Source organism: Elgaria multicarinata, chromosome 3, assembly GCF_023053635.1.
Source record: "Elgaria multicarinata webbii isolate HBS135686 ecotype San Diego chromosome 3, rElgMul1.1.pri, whole genome shotgun sequence".
Taxonomy (NCBI): Eukaryota; Metazoa; Chordata; class Lepidosauria; order Squamata; family Anguidae; genus Elgaria; species Elgaria multicarinata.
The window spans coordinates 150,145,114-150,164,995 of NC_086173.1; the positions used below are offsets into that span (position 1 = coordinate 150,145,114).

General features: G+C 42.2%; 1 protein-coding gene across 1 annotated transcript in view; it reads left to right on the top strand.

Moving 5' to 3' along the window:
• Positions 1-8,623: 8,623 nt before the first annotated feature.
• The window catches only part of LOC134395523 (zinc finger protein 208-like), a 34,830-nt gene continuing 23,571 nt past the window's right edge, over positions 8,624-19,882 (top strand). The window contains exons 1-5 of the mRNA XM_063121688.1: positions 8,624-8,709; positions 11,941-12,025; positions 13,871-13,997; positions 14,801-14,911; positions 16,491-18,829. Of these exons, the coding sequence (XP_062977758.1) occupies positions 11,951-12,025; positions 13,871-13,997; positions 14,801-14,911; positions 16,491-18,829 (2,652 nt within the window). The 5' untranslated portion in view covers positions 8,624-8,709; positions 11,941-11,950. The remainder of the gene's footprint in view (positions 8,710-11,940; positions 12,026-13,870; positions 13,998-14,800; positions 14,912-16,490; positions 18,830-19,882) is intronic.

Sequence of the window (19,882 nt, forward strand, 5' to 3'; positions counted from 1 at the left end):
CCATGATTTGCTGTTATTATGTGCGAACAGCCCCAATGTGTTAGTATCCTTATTATGCAACTTGTTTACTAGTAAGTAGTTGTTTTAGGCTGGGGTGGGAGTTGAGTATAAGCAAGTCCAAGCCTTAACCCAAGGCCTGTGTAAGAGAAGTGTCATTGTCTAAGATGGGTTGTAGATTGTTATGATACACGTTACGATACACATCAGAGGCTCATTTTACTTGCTCATCTTCCAATGTGATATACGCTACCTTCTGTCAGCAATATTCTTCTTTTAAAATCTGAATTCTAATAGTATATTGGTTACAGTTTTGATTTTTTTTTAATCGATTGCTTCAGTTTTACAAAACATTTTATTTTCAGGCTTATTACGTTCAAAGTGATAACAGAATTGGTTTAAGAAATTCTCTGTCTTTTTAACAGCTGAAATTGATACATGTAATTCTATTAATGAGAAACAGCAGGAAAAGAGAAGTCCTTTATATATACTTTGGGAAATCAATTATATTTAGTCATCCATAGAAGCTAGGAGCTGTAAGCATTGTTTGGAAGTATTGAAGAAATTAAGTAAGGTTTGTGTTCTGGATGGTTTTATGACAATTAAGAAATTGGTGTCCTGTGTATTAGTTTGTAAGAGGAATATGTTATAGTTGTTCATAATTGTGGTATGTTTTTAATTGCTAATATAAGAACAAAAGAAGAGCCAAGCTGGATCAGACCAAGGATCCATTTAGTCCAGCATTGCGTTCACACAGAGGCCAAACAGCAGGAACCCAGAAGCAGGGCAGGAGCGCAACAGCAACTTCCAAACCATGTTCCCCAGCAACCTTCCCCGCCCCCTTCTCTGTCCACATCTGCAATATGGCACACGCAGGACTTGCCTCGGCTAGGCCTGGGCTTCTTCCCAGCGCCCGGGCCTGCAGCCGCACCCGGTGCACGGGGGGAGCTTGAATCAGATCGGCCCAGGCTTCCTGGAGGGACGCCTTCTCAGACATCTGAGAACAGCTCCCGACCCCTCCCTGCTTCGAGCGGAGCCCAGGTGGACAAAGCAGCAGCCCGGTTCAGGTCATCAGAAAACAAGGTACGTGGCTGTGGCGGGCTTGCTTCCTCCCTCCTGGCCAGGCGTTGTTTCGTCCCCGTCCCCCCCAGGCCTACAGCTGATACCTCTCTGTGTTGTTGTTGTTGTTGTTGTTGCATTTACATCTGCCTTTTTTCCTCCAAGGAACCCAAGGCGGCGTACATAAACCTCCTCCTCCTCCTCTCCGTTTTATTAGGGTGACCATATGAAAAGGAGGACAGGGCTCCTGTATCTTTAACAGTTGTATTGAAAAGGAAATTTCAGCAGGTGTCTTTTGTATATATGGAGAACCTGGTGAAAGTTCCAGTTAAAGCTGCAGGTGCCCTGCCCTCTTCTAAATCTGGTCACTCTAGTATAGCTCCTGCACCTTTAACTGTTGCAATGAAGAGGGAATTTCACCAGGTTTTCCATATATGCAAATGACACCTGCTGAAATTTCCTTTTCCATGCAACTGTTAAAGATAGAGGAGCCCTGTCCTCCTTTTCATATGGTCACCCTAGTTTTATCCTCTAGCCCTTCAGCTGTGGTATTGCGGTTACTGTAAATTACAGTCCAGGCAGGACTCATACCAACTGGACCCGTTTATTTTTCACTTGGCCTTTTCTGTGAGCTTGACCTCTCGGTAAAATCTGTTATTTGCTCATCTGCAAACCAGAAATTACCAGAGAGGATTTAGAGTAAAGAATGCTGCAGATACCTTGAACAGGCAGGTTGCAATAGGGAAGTTGAGCCATAATGAATGCCTAAAGCTGCAATCCTAAACACACGCTAGTGAGTAAGTGCCATTGTACACAACGGGGCTTACCTCTGAGTAAACATTTAATAACATATTGCTGAGTTTTTTTTAACTGACCCCAGAATAGTTGTTTTAAACAGATATTGTCTGTTTCTGTTTGTATTTTATGCTTTTTATGGTTTTAAATTTTGTATATTTGTTTTTACCATTCACTGTTTTTAACTTTTGTAAACCACCCAGAGAGTTGCGGCTACAGGGCAGTATATAAATGTAAATCATCATCATCATCATCATCATCAACAACAACAACCCTGTGAGGTGGGTTGGGGAGTGTGTGACTGGCCTAAAGTCACTCCATGGCTGAGTGGGGACTAGAACCCGAATCTCCCAGCTGCCAGTCCAACAACTTTAGCCACTACACCACACTATGATGATGATGCCTTGGGTGAGTAAGTATTGTATTTTTGATGTTATTTTATTGTTTGCCTTGGGGGGTGTTGCTGTAGATTATTATTATTTTGCATTTGGTGAGTGTGGGATGGATTTATATCCCCCCTCCCCAGTTAAGTATGTGTGGAGGTGTTTTTTTTTTAGATTGTCTTGGGGAGGGTGTGGAGTTTTTTCCATGCTGGGTGAGTGTGTAGGGGTGTGTGGATTTTAATTTTTATTGCCTTTGATGAGCATATGTGAGGTGTGTATTGCTGTTGTTATTTTACCTTGAGTGTGTGTGTGAATGAATTTTTATTTTTGACTTAAGGCTCATCTACACCAAGCAGGATATTCCACTAAGAAAGCGGTATGTAACATGCAGGATCTAGACTACTGCTTTATAGTGGTATTGAAGTGCACTGACAACTGTTGGGGCCCATTGACATGTACCATATACTGCTTTCATAACTGCTTTTATAATGTAATATCCTGCTTGGTATAGATGTGTCATGGGCCCCAACAGTTGTCAGTGCACTTCAGTACCACTATAAAGCAGTAGTGTGGCTCCTGCCTTTATATACCACTTCCATACCACTTTCATAGTGTTATATCCTGCTTATGTTCTGCAATGCAGAGCGGATACTCTGAAAAATCACATATGTAATGGTTCCTTGATTATGAGCAGCATGGCATATTCATATATTCGTTCACTTAAACTTGAGTAAATATGCAGGTATGTATCTCAAAAGCATAATTCAAGCTACTACCATGGTAACAAGAGCCAGTCTCAGTCAACCAATTAACACATGCAATAGCAACCAAAAGGTGACATTTTGTGTATTTTTTCAGGCTCATGTTCAACCAATGCTGTTGAACCAAGTACCAGTAGCACTTCTTCGGAGATGTGGGGTTTGCCTCAGCACAGTACTCCACAAAACAATGCAGGTAATGAGTTAATTTCTGGAGTTCATATATGGGGTTTATGGATCTCTGTCTTGGGTCTTATTCTGGATCGCTGTCTTTGGTGCTTATTTTGCTGTTAAGGAAACTTCCTTTTTTGTTTCTCAAGTAAATTTCTATATAGGTTTCGGCCCTTTTCAAACTCCAATCTACATTGTGATTTCAATGTCATATAAAATCAATCTCAATATAAAGTAATTTCAGATATGACCAGTGTACCTGATTTTAATAACAACCTCTACTCATATAAATGGGTATTTCTAGCCGCTGGTTTTGTTAATGTCTGTTAACATTATAAGCCAATGCGGTTAGCTTCCCCCTTGGTTTTGGCTTCCTCCTTCACACCCTCTTGCTAATATCCTAGGAGGTGCCAAACCCTTTACAATTGGTGTGTGTCTATGGGTGTCCGTTTGTGTCTGTGTTAAAAGAGCCTTTGGCAATAGATTTTGATTGCATATGCCTCTGGTCGGCGGCTTCCCTCCCTCCTCCCTTCCCCTTTTAATGTCTGCTTGTGGGTCCTGCGTGTTAAACGTGCTTAGCAACACGGCACCTGGCTCAATGGCTCCTCTTGCAGGACTTCTTCAAAATGCAGGATGTGCTTTCCTGCCGGCTTCATTGTCCTGGATTTTCATTTTTGGTGTCTGCACTTCACATTTGTCAAGTTTGCCCTTCTGTCTTTTTGTGTTTCTGTTTTGCAAGGCTCTCCTCCAGTAAGAGGAGGTTCCAATACATTGACATAGCTGGGAATTTCTTCCAAAATATGGTTCACAGACGGCTAATGCGAGAATCCAATCAATGCAAATTTGGCTTAGGCCTCAATTCCTCCATACAAGCACAGTTAAATATTGGCCTTCAGCACGATCATTTAAATTAGAAATGGAAACCGCTCTATGGCAATGGCATGGAGCTTGACTAGGGGACGGTATGAAGTGTCTTTTCTGAGAGTGGGTGTAACATTCTCCAACTCTGCCTGTCAATAAACCCCAAACAAGCATACTCATCCCTTTCCTTTCTGACTGCAGGGGTGGCGGCAGAGAGGACAAATCCCAACCCTACAGCAACTGCAACAAGGCTTCCTATGGCAAGGACAAGACGACCACCACACAGCCACGATATAGAGCTCATCCTCCAACACTCTTCAAGGCATAATGAACAGATAATATGCCAACAACAGTGGATGATTGACCTTTTTGAGCGTGACTCAGAGGCGTACGTGAGGCACAGTGCAGGAGGATGCTCATAACCAGCGACAGCAGGACGCCTTTCTGAAGATTTTGGACAGGCAGTGCACGCTGCTAGAGACACTGGTGGGGATTCTAGCAGTGGGAGGAGAGGGTCACCAAGCAACCCAAAACAGAGTTGTTTCCTGAAACTCAACGAATAACACCCAGGATTCAGGAGGAGGAAGTGGAGCCCATGGCATTGCCCACTCCATGCACCAGACCTCAGCTCAAATCAAAGCGGAAGCTTAAACTGCACAGTGTCGAAGGGCTGCCCACCACAACCATGGCTGTTGACAGGCAATCAGGAAAGGATCACACCAGGGTTCCAACAAACCCAAAACGGTTCAAGGAATGGGAGCAGGCGCAATCTATGCCAAGGCAGACAGTGTCCACCCTTCAGAAGCACCAAGACACGGTGCACTCATTGCAGCAGAACTGCTCAGTGGAAATCGATGCGACCCCAAACAGAGACAAGGGTGAAGAAACACTGTGGGAGGATTCCTGGAGCCTACTGCCAATGTGTTCATCCACTCCACGGGACTCCTGCATGAGCGTTAAGCGCCCACCACGACACGTAAAGAATCTGCAGAAATTTTCACCCTAACACCATCCATTCACTGCCACAACCAATTCTACGTGTTTCTGTAAGCCAAGTTTTCCACAGTTAATAAAGAGTACATTTTGAATAACTTGGTATGTATTTTGTTAGTTATGAAAGGGAGAAGCAAAGCGTAAATCGGGTTGGAAAGCAAACATCTTTCCAGTCAACACAGTAGGGGAATATTGAGCCATGTTCTGTTGTGGAAGACAGCACTATCTTGTTGGTGGTGTAAAAACTGAACAAATGGAATAATCAGGTTGGGTTACTTCTCTGGTGCTTTGTCTCCTTTCAATTACCCAAGTAGGAGTTTGACACAGAATTGCAGAATGCACAACTTGGTTTAGAGTGCATCTCGTGCATCAATTCCTGTGATTATGAATTAACCTTTCAAGCAAGCACATTTATATAAATTCCTGAGGGTAGCAGCAGGTCTTGGAGGGTAATGCTACATTTCTGGGGAAATTACAATTGATGTTGCATAGTGTAGGCTTTAGTAAACTAAATGTACACTGAACTCATATATGCATTTTCCCATATCACTCAATCTTAAAATTGAGGACTATTAAATGTTGGTACACATAAACTATGGCATATGCATTTCACATTGAGGATGGTTCCATTGACAAATGGAAAGCAACAAACTATGACCAGGTGTGACTATTGATATGCTAAACATTAGCGGACCAGGTATGGCGGACAGCTATTTCTTTGGTCATGCAAATTCAGTTACCTGGGCAACAGGGATTGGTTTGGGCCCATTAACATCCCTTCTCAGGAGCCCAGAAATGAATGGTTTCTGTTTTCAGTTACAAAGCACATGCATGAGGATGGAAGGCCTATCTGTGTTAGAAATTCATATTTAAACTGAGTAGTTAATGAATGATAGGTATTATACAAATCACTAGACACCTTTGTTGATTTAACACTTTTAGTTTCTAGGTTCCAATCATGAATCATTACCTTTGCAGGAAAAGCTCCCTTTTCTACAACATTACCTCAGTCGAGGGTGTAAGGTGACATGTAGGTGGTTAAAGAAATGAAGACAGTCAAGGTACTAGGGGTGAGAGTAGAAACATATCTTGTCTCCAGCATTCCCAAGCTAAAAGCTCCATCACACCAGCGTTATAGTCTGCTGTAGAGGTGAATTGCATGCAAAGGACTCAGATGATGTCAGCCATGTTCTGCTGTGATTGCAGTTGTCCACCACCACCCCTTAGCGACATATTTTGGCATGCGGAAAGTCCGGTTCTTTCAGTAATGTGAAAGCACACCGCTCAAACTTCAAAGTGAATTTTCATCCATCGTTTTCAATCCGATGTTCTGTGGACGTGTTTTCAAGGGGCGGTATTGCTGATGAAAGTGTGTTCAAGGGGCCAGGATTGAGTAGCTTCTCTCCCCTCCCCTTTCCTTCTCAATTGGAAGTGTGTGACAAGGGGAACACAGTGTCCCGTTGGAATGGCGGGTGGTGTTGCAACATGTCCTCCTTTGATTTTTCCTTGCAGATTGCTGTTTGGGCACTGTGTCAACAGAGTGCTGGTCTAGATGGACCATTGGGTTGATCCACCGTGGAACTTCTAGTGTTATAATCTTCTTCAGCATGCCTTCTCTATGTACAGTTGCTGTACTGTGTTTCTGTACGTTGAAGAGCTGTACTCTGAATCACCCTATGCAGCAGTGGATAATGTATTAGCAGTTAAGAACATAAGAATGTAAGAAGTTCCATGCTGGATCAGACCAAGGGTCCATCTAGTCCAGCACTCTGTTCACACAGTGGCCAACCAGCCATCGGCCAGGGACCAACAAAGCAGGACATGGTGCAACAGCACCCTCTTCACTGGCTGCCAATTAGTTTCCGATCGAAGTATGAAGTGTTGGTTATCACCATTTTTGTGAACCGCCCAGGGAATTTCAGCTGCTGAGCGGTATAAAAATGCTAATAATAATAATAATAATAATAACAACAACAACACATGGTTTGGGCCCAGGCTACCTGCAGGATCGCCTTCTCCCGTACAATCCACCCCGCACACTCAGGTCCTCTGGGAAAAATCTACTTCAGCTAGCAAAAACTAGATTAACAACTGTTACCCAGAGGACCTTCTCTTCCGCTGCTCCCAGACTGTGGAATGGCCTGCCGGAGGAGACTCATCAACTTAACAGTCTACTAGCATTCAAGAAAGCTATAAAGACTGATCTCTTCCAGCAGGCCTATCCAGTGGAATTTTAAGATGTTTTTAAAAAGTTTTTAGGATTTTTTTTACGATGTTTTTAACAATATATATTATGTTTTAATTGAGTATTATGTATTTTATCATTTATTGTTGTTCCCTGCCTCGATCAAAATGGAGAGGCTGGCAAGAAATAAATGTATTATTATTATGATGTTCCCCAGCAACTGTTGCACACAGGCATACTGCCTCGAATACTGGAGATGGCACACACTCATCAGGGCTAGTAGCCATTGATAGCTGTCGCCTCCAGGAATTCATCCAACTCCCTTTTAAAGCCATCCAAATTGGTGGCCATCACTACATCTTGTGGTAGGGAGTTCCATAATTTAACTATGCGCTGCGTGAAGAAGTACTTCCTTTTATTTGTCTTGGATCTCCCATCAATAAGCAGTTCGTCTCGAGTTATAAGAGCTCCCATTGAACTCTATGTTCTTACTCCTGAATAGGCATTTTCACCTTAAAAGAAATGGGGAAAATGCACCCTCCTTGCCAGCAGCACCCTCGTTTTTAAAGATAAATAGATCAAAATTTGCACAGTGATAGGTCTTAAGGGGGGCTTTCAGCATGCCCAATTTGAATCCGATTGGATCATCCCTCAATTTTAAGGCATTTTTAAAATGGAAATGCTTACATCTGCATAAGTTTTAAAGATAAAGAGATCAAAATCGGCACAGTGATAGCTCTTAGGGGTTTCAGCATACCAAATTTGTATCCGATTGGGTCATCCGTTGATTTTTTTAATTATTTTTTAAATTTCCTCCATCAAGGAGCTTATAGTCCACTAGTGTGAAGATCGTAGGATCACTGTTTCATTCCTTTGATCATGAAAAGCTGTGCATGTTCAAGTTCATGAACTACAGATATGTTGGTTCCCCTACTCAAAAGTAAATCCCATTGATTTCAACTGCTAACCTCACATGCTGGCTTACATTTGAGGAAACACCATTGAACAGAGAGAGTCTTACTTCTGAGTAAACACAGTCTGGGAGCAGCAGAAGAGAAGGTCGTCTGGGTAACAGTTTTTGCTAGCTGAAGTAGATTTTTAATCCTATCCCGCTCCAAGGAGCAAAAGAGCTATATTATCCTTTGTCTTCCACCCCCCTCACCATCATTTTTATCTTCCCCCCCAAAAAAAACCCCTCCTCTTTATTGTCCTCTCTACTAGCCTGAGAAAATGCATCCTTGACTATTTCTAATATATTGCAGGACCTGTATAAACTACATCTCCCAGCAGGCGCTGCGCATTCAAGTCGGCCTGCCGCTTGAGTATCCCGACGTTTCATTGGCTGAGATGGGGTGCAGAGGTGGGGAGAGATTAGACAATGGGTGCAGGGGCTGCATTCCCATAACAGCCCCAGGCCAGAAGCGGAGGAGCCTCGCGGGCGAGTTGTCAGAGCTAAGAAGCAAAACCTCTCCGGAGGAGATTCTGAATGAACCTCTCGCAGATACAGGTAAGGTGGAGAAACCTGTCTGACTCTTCGCTATGGCTGCTTGAGTTCCCCCTTTCAAAACAGACCTAAAGTGTGTAAATAAATAATTGGGCTTTGGATTTGGGAAGGGGAGTAGGAGAGCGGAAAAGGAACAGAAAAGCAGGAGGAAAGGTCGATTTACGAGCTCTTTAAATGGCAGAGGCCGGAGGGGGCGGGGGGAATATAGTTATTCACGAAGTAAAAAAAAACCCATGGATCCTCTTGATTTTTGCGTGGTTTGGGAGATTTCCCCCGTAAAAATCATGAGGATCTGTACCTCAGATCCACGTTTTTGTCCAGTAGCAGTGTGGCGATAACTATAGGGTGACCCTATTAAAAGGAGGACAGGGCTCCTGTATCTTTAACAGTTGTATTGAAAAATGAGGACAGTTGTATATAAATGGGGAACCTGGTGAAATTCCCTCTTCATCACAACAGTTAAAGCTGCAGGAGCTATACTAGAGTGACCAGGTTCAAAAGAGGGCAGGGCACCTGCATCTTCAACTGCGGTGATGAAGAGGAAATTTCACCAGGTTCTCCATATATACAAATGACATCTGCTGAAATTCCCTTTTCTATGCAATTGTTAAAGATACAGGAGCCCTGTCCTCCTTTTCATATGATCACTCTAGATAACTAGATCCAAGGTTTTTCTTGTGCAATCCCTGGTCACAGATATGGTTTGTGATTTGATCATGATTTTTGAGGTATCCACTGCAAAAATCATGGAGATCCAATCGGATCCATGCTCTGGATGCATGTTTTTGAACGGTGACAGCACCAAAAATGGTCAGATCCATGATTTTCAAGGTTCAGTCTATGGAGACTGATGTGATCTGTGACTGGATGGTGGTTTTAGGGGTATGATTTCATGGATCCAGCTTTTATTTTCTTTCTCATTATTAGTCCAGTTCCTCTCTAAAAGTGTGTGTCACGCAACTGATGACTGCTCTAGCAATGTACAGAGAGCCTTGTTGGGTCAGACCAAAGGCCATCTAGTCCAGGGTCCTTTACCCACCGAGGAATAAACACCTTCCTGCTTGGGTATACAGAGATACGCTGCCTCCAACACAGGAGGTAATACAGGAGCCATCATGGCAGGGGAGGCATCAATACAGGAGCCAAAAACAAAAGCAAGGGAAGAAAAGCATCCAATGAAGTGGAAAAAAGGTAGAAACAAATTATCGGGATGCTGAACTTTTTATTTGTATGTTGCTTTAATTTACAAGGCTGACAGATGTTCACAAACTGCTTTTTTAGTGTATAAAAGTTTCTTGTCTTTTCCTTCATTTAAAGCTTTCCCATCATAAAGCTAAGGAAATAGTAAAATGCATTTCTATGGCATTATTCCAACCGCGCAGCCATAAGCATGCTTTAGCTTTTTAAAATTCTGTTCATTGTTTATTATCGCATGTATATTTACGGTGCAGCATCAAATTCTGCTATTCTATTTCTGGTAGTCTCGGTTTGGATTTCAGCTTTTGTGCCACAGTAGTACCATGAGGGACTGGATCAGTTCTTTATAGTGCAATCTATCAACACAGCTGCATGTCTTTGGTGGTTCTTGTTAGATGTAATCAACATTGAGAGTGCAAGGAACCCAGCTTGTCATAAGGGAAGAGTGCAGCAGAGAATCAGATAGTTAATCCTCTAGAGACATGTTTGTATTATGTTGTTTATTTTGTTAGTATCTTTTTAACGGAAGGTTCTATGTGTGTCCTATAATGCAATTTTTAGGCATGCTTCCTGGTTCTGACTGCTCTCTCTGGGAGACAGCACACATCTATCAGAGCTACTAGCCATTGATAGCTTTCACCTCCAGGAATTTATCCAACCCCCTTTTAAAGCCATCCTAATTGGTGGCCATCACTACATCTTGTGATAGTGAGTTCCATAATTTAACTATGCACAGTGTGAAGAAGTACTTCCTTTTATTTGTCCTGGATCTCCCACGAATCAGCTTCATGGGATGACCCCGGGTTCTAGTATTTTGAGAGAGGGACAAAAATGTCTCCCTATCCACATTCTCCAGACCATGCATAATTTTGTACACCTCTATCATGTCTCCCCTTAGCCTCCTTTTTTCCAAGCTAAACAATCCCAGTGGATGTAACCTTCCCTCATAGGGGAGATGCTCCAGCCCCTTAATCATTTTAGTTGCCCCTTTCTGCACTTTTTCCAGCTCCATAATATCCTTTTTTAGGTGTGGTGACCAGAACTGTACACAGTATTCTAAGTGTGGTCGCACCATGTATAAAGGCAGTATGATACCGGCCGTTTTATTCTCAATTCCTTTTCTTATAATGCCTAACATGGAGTTTGCCTTCTTTACAGCAGCCACACACTGGGTGGACATTTTCATCGAGCTGTCCCCCACAATCCCAAGATCTCTTTTCTCTCCAGGTGAAAGGAGCTCAGGCAGTAGGGTTGATGGCTCTCCAAAGACTCTCTACCTGAGTCTTTGGAGAGCCATCACCAGCTTCTGTAAACACTCTGGGCTAGATTGTTTGACTCAGCAGAAGGGTGTTTCCTAGCTGCGTAATACTTGAGACCCTTCCTTTCCTCTGATCATGACATGTGTTCAATAAGTGCAGAAAGGGCCTCATGGCATGTTGGAAACAGAATGTGGTTTAAAAGGTTTAATGGTTTAATTTGTTTTTAGCTGTGTATATTTATTGTTTTATACTGTATGCTTTTATCTGTACGCTGCCCTGAGATCTTAATGATAATAATAATAATAATAATAATAATAACAACAACAATAATAAATTTGTTACCTGCCTCTCCCTCTGGATCGAGGCGGGGTACAACACAAATTCGAACATCATATAACTAATTAAAATGTTTAAAACTAATACATTACTAAAAGCACCACATTATTAAAAGGCAAATTTAAAATTCAACTGGGTAGGCCTGCCGGAAGAGATCAGTCTTTATGGCTTTCTTAAATTCCGGAAGACTGTTAGGTTGACAAATCTCTCCCAGCAAGCCATTCCACAAACTGAGAGCAGCAGGAAAAAAGGTCCTCTGGGTAATAGTTGTCAGCCTTGTTTTTGTTGGCTGGAGCAAATTCTTCCCAGAAGACCTGAGTGTGCGGGGTGGATTGTACAGATCTTAATGATATGGGGTGGGATACAAATGTTTAAAATAAATAAATAATAAATAAATAAAAGCCCTGCATTTCTGAGATGTTCCCCCTTTGCTCTCCCCCAGACAATGAAGAATGACGTCTGGGTTTCAACCAAAATCGCAGCCTCCTTCTAGGACAAGGCGAGAGGTTGCAGTGGAACCAAGCCAGGTAGGAGATCCTCTGGAAGCTAATGAGGAGCGAGATGGACAGAAAGAAAGAAGGATCTGAATAAGGAGAGTGAAGCCAGCTGGAAACATCCTTTTCTTCCTTCCCTTCCACTTTGTGAACATAAAAGGGATCAGAATAAAAGGTCCATCTAGTGTAGGAATCCCAGAAGACCAGCATGAAAGCAATGAGCCTTCCTTCCCTCCCTGCACCCAGTATTGAGAGGTGCCTTGTAGGTGTAATACCTAATACAGTGGTGGTCAAAATTGTGGACGCTTTTTGAATTTTTCATGTTTTGCAACTTTGCATGCTTATAGAAAATGTTCTGTTTCACGAAATTAAAATTTTTATATATCAATTGAAAGAGAATTTTATGCTGAATTCGTTACAAAAAACAGAATGCAAATAACTGCAGTACAAAAAAAGTTATGCGTACTTTAGTCTAAAAACAAACACAGGTGTGATTGAGTGAAGAAGCGGATTGGAATTGCAAACCCTACTGGCCAGTCACAGTCCTTGTTCTGGGGACCAATCACATGGCAGTAGCTGCGATACATCATGTTTCAAGTTGGGGAAAGTCAGTTTTGCTGTTTGTTCTGTAACTGAAGCGCAATTGGAGATTGTGTGAATATCTGAAGTATTTCTTAAATTAAAAGTGTACATCATAAATAGAGCAATGGCACCAAAGAAAAGAGTTGATTGGACACCCAGGAAAAGAAGCAGGATTGTTTTATTATGTGAATCAGGACTTTCAATTGATATATAAACATTTGAATTTCATGAAACAACATTTTCTATAAGCGTGCAAAGTTGCAAAACATGAACATTTCAAAAAGTGTCCTCGATTGTGGCCACCACTGTAGTTACGGTTACACTTGCATGCCATGAATTGTCTAATTAAAGGCTATCTAAGCTCACAACCATCTCCACAACCTGTGGTGGTGATGTGCTGTAGAAGAGCCTTACTACCGTGTCCAAAGACTAGAGAAGAGGCAGGTTCCTAGTGTGCCCAAGACCCTGTAAAGAAGTTTTCATGATGTATGCGAACATGAGCAGGGGGTTGGACTCGATGGCCTAGTAGGCCCCTTCCAACTCTGCTATTCTATGATTCTATGAATCTCCCACACCATGCGGTCTGCGTGGGGATTGCACATTTCAGTACAAATCCTGCTTCTGCAGGTGAAGCTGAAACAATCTATGCAAACAGCAGGTGATGGTAAAATTGTTTGTGTACTAGAGCGGTCACATCTTTGAGTGCTCTCCCTGTAGGAAAATGATCTTTTCAGAGAGAAGGTTGGGCTGGAACCAATCCGTCCAGTATCAGTCACTGTATTTGTATATCACCTTTCTATATACGGTACGTTCAAAGCCGTTCACAGCAAAGTACGATGAAACACAATTATATGCCTATCTGTATTCAAGAAGAGTGAGAACAATTTCTTAACAAGCAAGTCAGTAGCAAGACAAGAATTCCATTGGCAGCAACAACACTGTGAACTCCCTGGTCTTACTAGTTAGCATCAGCAGTGGAGTGTGACCTTTTAAACCGCTTCAGAGGGGAGGCAGGAACAGTTGACTGTCCCAGGTGCCAATAGGAACAGGGCAAAGCACCCTCTGGCCTAGACAGCAGGCAGCAAAGCTGAGCTGTTCTCCAGCAATGACAACAGGTAAAGGAGGGAGAGACAGGATTTGTCCCAGCTATTAGTACAAACAGGGATGTGACAGTAGGTAGCAGAGTTACCTGTCATTGGTTCCTTCCAAGAGGGCTGCTTTCTATTTCTTGGGTGCAACCGAAACTGTAGCAGGGCTTCTTGAGTTGTGGAGGCTGAAGTCTCTCCATTTTTGCAGGGGCCAGTGGTCTTCGAAGATGTGGCCGTGTATTTCACGGAGGGCCAGGGGGCTCTGCTGGATCCGGATCAGAGGGCCTTGTACAGGGAGGTCATGGTGGACAATTATGGCAACGTGGCCTCGTTGGGTAAGGAACGTGGTTCCCCATTTCATAAGAGCCTGAATGTTCCTCTCTCTCTCATTGCATTTTCCAGTATTTTCTATTTTTTGAATGATGACTCTGTTTATTAATGTTTTGATTTCTTTGCCTGGACTTTTCTCAACCTATCCCAGCAGGTCCAGGTTACATAAAATGGTTACATCGTGTTCTCCACACAACAATAAAACCTAGTTAATTTAGAACATTATTCATGGGCCTACCGAAAGTGGCAATTTGGGGAAGTAAAGTTAAGGGGAAACCAGAGAGAGCTGCTTCCCCACCCCACCCCATTTTCATTTATTCTTTCATTCGTTACATTTCTATATCTCCCAATAGCCAAAGCTCTCTGGGAAGTTCATAAAAAATTACAACCCTATAATACAATATAATAAAACATAATATAAAAAACTTTAACATACAAAGCTGTGAAACAATTTAATTCAGTGTGAAACAATTCAACAACAATATTCCAGGACCCAATGAATGACGAATATTAAAAAGCACCGTTGTAGGCCATCAAATGCCTAGACGAAAGTCTTAATCTAGCACTGCAAAGACGACAAAGTTGGCAGTAGGCAGACCTGGATGGGGAGAGCATTCCACAGTTCGGGGGCCACCACTAATTGCCCCCTGCAACTGATTGCTCAGGTCCGTCTCTCCCTTCCTGGTGACATTACTGGAAATGAACAGGAATGGCCTATGGCTAGGGTGGGCAACTGATAGACCACAGGCCAAATGTGGAGGCCTCAGGATGAGTGATGATATTCTTTGTTCTCTTCTTTCCTGAGCAGGCTTTCCAGGTGCCAAGCCTGAGCTCATCTCTCGGCTGGAACAAGGGGAAGAGCTGTGGATGCCGGATTCTCCGGGCTTGGATGGAATGGAGAACTCCAAGGCCCACTTAGGTGAGCGGTCTGGGTGACCCAAAGACTTGTTGATTTCTTGATCCCTCGGAACCCTGGTCTCCCCACCACCGCCATCACTCCCATTTTATTATATTGAAGTCTTTTCTTTTTTTAATTCTTCAAATTATTTTTCCGTTAAACAGATAAATACATCTTTTAACAATACTTTAGGGTACAAGTGCTTATTATACTGTATAAATATCCACATTCAGTTCTGTAGTGTCAGAGTTACCCTAGACCAGCCTTCCTCAACCTGGGGTGCTCCAGATGTGTTGGACTACAACTCCCAGAATGCCCCAGCCAGCTGGCTGGGGCATTCTGGGAGATGTAGTCCAACACATCTGGAGCGCCCCAGTTTGAGGAAGGCTGCTCTAGACAGAAAGAATTGCGCAAGGTATATATTCAAATCTTAAGAGATCACATCTTTCCAAAATGATCTCCATATGTCTTGAGGACTGAAGGAATGTTCTCTTTTGTTAACAAAAGTAAAAAAAAAGGAAGCTGTATCTTTATGAAACTGTGTTGTTCAGTCAGCCCCCTAATTCAGGAGTCCCCAGTGTGGCACCCTTGGACTCCTGTAAAACTTTTGGTTTGTTTGTTTTTAATGTTTTTTAATGTGTGTGTGTGTGTGTGTGTGTGTGTATATGGATTTTTTTATATATCCATAGCAATGAATACAGATGAAATATATACAGCTTTCTAGAATTATACATAGGCTTCAACGAAAGCAGAGACAATTTCCAAATAAGTATCCATTTGAAGTTGGTCTCTGCATGACACCCATTCAAATATTGTAAGCGTTGTAAGGTCCTCAATCCATTGTATTATAAGAAGTGAGTATTTATCCTTCCAGTGTTGTAATATCAGTCTTTTAGTTGTCAAAAGTGGACAAAGATTCCATTTAAGCTGACCATTTCAGTGTTCTCAGAACAGAGCAGGAGGCAGCTTCCTGTGAGAACACTGACAGACTGAGTAGGCCCAAACACGTCCAGACTACTTCTAACTTGGGTGACCATATGAAAAGGAGGACAGGGCTCCTGTATCTTTAACAGTTACCGTATTTCTTCGATTCTAACACACACTTTTCCCCCATATATAAACATCTCTAAAAACAGGGTGCATCTTAGAATCGCGGGTGCGTTCATTATTTCTTAGAATCAAAGCTTTTTTTCCTGTTGGTGGTACTGAAATTAGTGTGCGTCTTACAATCGATGGCATCTTAGAATCGAAGAAATACGGTACATAGAAAAGGGAATTTCAGCAATTGTCATTTGTATTATATATAGAGAACCTGGTGAAATTCCCTCTTCATCACAACAGTTAAATCTGCAGGAGCCCTGTCCTCCTTTTCATATGGTCACCCTAGAACTTCTAACTAACCCTTACTACAAACTACTAGGCCCACTGCAGTGCTGAAACTGTTCCCTGACGAAAGAAGGAGAGCATGAACAACTCCTTCTGTACTTGATCTTGCAGAATGAGCCCAGCCTTAATGGATTTTCCCCTTCAGCCTCCTTCCAAGATTTCTGTCTTTCCCATTCTCAAAATCAATATTGTTTCTGTTTTCTCATTGTTCCAGCAGGGGAGTGTAGGACAAAGCACTCAAGAACCGTGTGTGGGGGAAATTGTGACATTTGGCAACACTTGATTTCTGACTACAAAAGCCAGACAGGAGAGAAACTGTATAAATGCTTTGAGTGTGAGAAGTGTTTTTATTGGAAATCACAGCTCATCACCCACCAGAGAGTCCACACAGGAGAGAAGCCATACAAATGCTTGGAGTGTGGAAAATGTTTTTCTGTTAAATCAAATCTAATGATCCATCAGAGATGCCACACAAAAGAAAAGCCACACACATGCTTGGCATGTGGGAAATGTTTTGGTCATCTATCATCCCTTGCAATACACCAGAGAGTCCACACAGGAGAGAAACCTTATAAATGCTTGGAGTGTGGGAAGTGTTTTGCTCTGAAATCGCACCTCATGAACCACCAGAGAGTCCACACAGGAGAGAAGCCATATAAATGCTTGGAGTGTGGGAAATGTTTTGCTCATCTATCATCCATTGCAATACACCAAAGAGTCCACACAGGAGAGAAACCTTATAAATGCTTGGAGTGTGGGAAGTGTTTTGCTCGGAAATCACATCTCATGAGCCACCAGAAAATCCACACAAGAGCGAAGCCATATAAACGCTCGAACTGTGGGAAGGGTTTTACTCAGAAATCAGTTCTTGTGGCCCGCAAAAGCATCCGCACAGGAGAGAAGTTGTATAAATGTTTGGAACGTAGGAAGTGTTTTGCTCTGAAATCGCATCTCATGATCCACCAGGCAACCCATAAAGGGGGGAAATACCACAAATGCTTTAAATGTCAGATAAGTTTTGTTCAGCACTCGGCCCTTCTGCGACATCAGAGAACCCACACAGGGACAACATCATATAGAGGCTTGGAACGTGGGAAGAGTTCTTCTCTGAAATTATATTTAATGATCCAGCAGAGAGTCCACACAGGAAAGACACCACATAAATGCTTGGAATGTGGGAAGTGTTTTGCAAAAAAGACAAATCTTAAGACCCACCAGACAGTGCACACAAGGGAAACATTGCATAAATCTTTGGAGGGTAAGAAATCTTTTGCTCAGAAATCAGTGCTCATAAAATACCAGATAGTCCACAAAGGAAAGAAATCCTATAAATGTTTGGAATGTGGGAAGTATTATGCTACTCGCTCTTCTTTTGTGGTACACCAGAGATTCCACACAAGTGAAAAACCCTATAAATGCTTGCAGTGTGGAAACTTTTTTTCTGATCCATCAGCCTTTACAAAACACCAGAGAATTCACACAGGAGAGAAGCCCTATAAATGCTTGGAATGTGGGAAGCATTTTGCACGGCAGTCACATCTGAGGAAACACAAGAGAGTCCACAAAGGTGAGAAACAGTTTAAATGCTCGGAATGTGAGAAGTGTTTTGCTCAGAAAATAGATCTTATGACCCATCGGATAGTCCACACAGAGGAGAAAGGCAAAAAACATCACCAATGCTTTAAATGTCAGATATGTTTTATTCAGACCTCAGCCATTCTAAGTCATCAGAGAACTGACACAGAGTCAAAACCACTGAAATGCTTGGCATGTGGGAAGTGTTTTGCTCAGAAATCACATCTCTTGATACATGAGAGAGTCCACACAGGAGAAAGGCCCTATAAATGCTTGGAGTGTGGGAAGAGTTTTGCTCAGAAATCATCTCTCAAGACCCACCAGACAGTCCACAAAGGGGAGAAACCCTACAAATGTTTGGAATGTGGGAAGTACTATGCTAATCGCTCTTCCTTTGCAGTACACCAGAAAGTCCACACAGGTGAGAAACCATATAAATGTTTGGAGTGTGGGAAATGTTATGCTCAGAAAGCAGTACTCATGAAGCACCAGAGAGTCCACACAGTAGAGAAGCCATATAAATGCTCGGAGTGTGGGAAGTTTTTTTCTGCCCAATCAGCCTTTGCAAAACACCAAAGAGTCCACACAGGAGAGAAACCCTATAAATGCTTGGAGTGTGGGAAGTGTTTTGCTCAAAAATCCCCATTTGTGGGTCACCAGAGAATCCATACAGGCGAGAAACCCTATAAATGCTTAGAGTGTGGGAAGTGTTTTGCACAGCAGCCACATCTAAGGAGTCACCAGAAAGTCCACAAAGGAGAGAAACCGTTTAAATGCTTGGAATGTGAGAAATGTTTTACTCATAAATCGGTGCTCATGAACCACCAGAGAGTCCACACAGGAGAGAGACCCTATAAATGCATGGAGTGTGGGAAGGGTTTTGCTCAAAAATCAAATCTCTTGATTCACCAGAGAATCCACACAGGCGAGAGACCATATGAATGCATGGAGTGTGGGAAGAGCTTTGCTTATAAATCAGTCCTTCAAACACACTGGAAAAAACATGTGGATAAGAAACTCTCTAAATCTTCCAAGGCATTTCCCATTCAGTAGGAGATGAAGGATATTTTGTTATCAAAGAACGTGCAGGTGAGAAGTTTTATTTTATCTCAAAATTAGTAAAAGCATGTCTGTCAGAAAAAAAGAAATCGTTCTTACCCAGTAAAAGGAGTGCCTGATTAGCTCAGGCTGAGGGAGCTGCTGAATTTTCTGGTTCTTGTCCTAAGGTAGCAAGAGTTAATAGAATCCCAACAACTCTTCTTCGTCCTTTTCATTTCACTAAATTCTTTAGTGAGCCCAAATATATAGTAATTAAGTAAGGTGGGAATTAGTAATTTGTGACTTTTTTTCATTATTATTGTTGTTTCTTACCAGAAAAGTTTTAACTTTACTTAGAATCCCCCCATATGTGAATAAATTTTGCGTTTCCTCAGCTATTCCTCCAATATATACTGGTACAGAGTGTGTGCATGTGTGTGTGTTTGTGCATGTCTGTGGGTGTAGATGTGTGTTTGTGTAGGGTTTTTAAGTATACCACAAGCATTGCATGTATTAAGTTAAATTGACTTTCTCTCTGATTGGCTAATTTGTTATATATAGGGACATCTTTCAATTGTGAAAAGCATTCAATTATATCTTCCTCATTCCCTCCCCTCCTGCAGTCTGAAGGAGTTCGAATCCTCTTTCTGTGTAATGTGGAGTTCAGCTCTTAATAGCTAATTTTCTTTCTCTTTCTGATCCCAGCTTTTTATCCCAGAGACCTGGAGCCCTGTGTAGCCAATGGAAGAACTGAGAACTAGGAGACCTCAGAGAAGCCACTCAGCAAAGGAAATCTTATTAATGGCTTCCTTGGGAATGGGCCTGTAGCCAGGAGGGGCTCTAGGGGGATATAGCCCCCCCTAATTTTTTCTGTCCTTCCACCCAAATTTTTACAAGCAAATAAATACATTTATTTCAGAAATTTTAAGAAACCAATAGGAAATGTTTTATTTTTCTTTTTAAAAGTACATGTACCATTATTTTGGGATAATG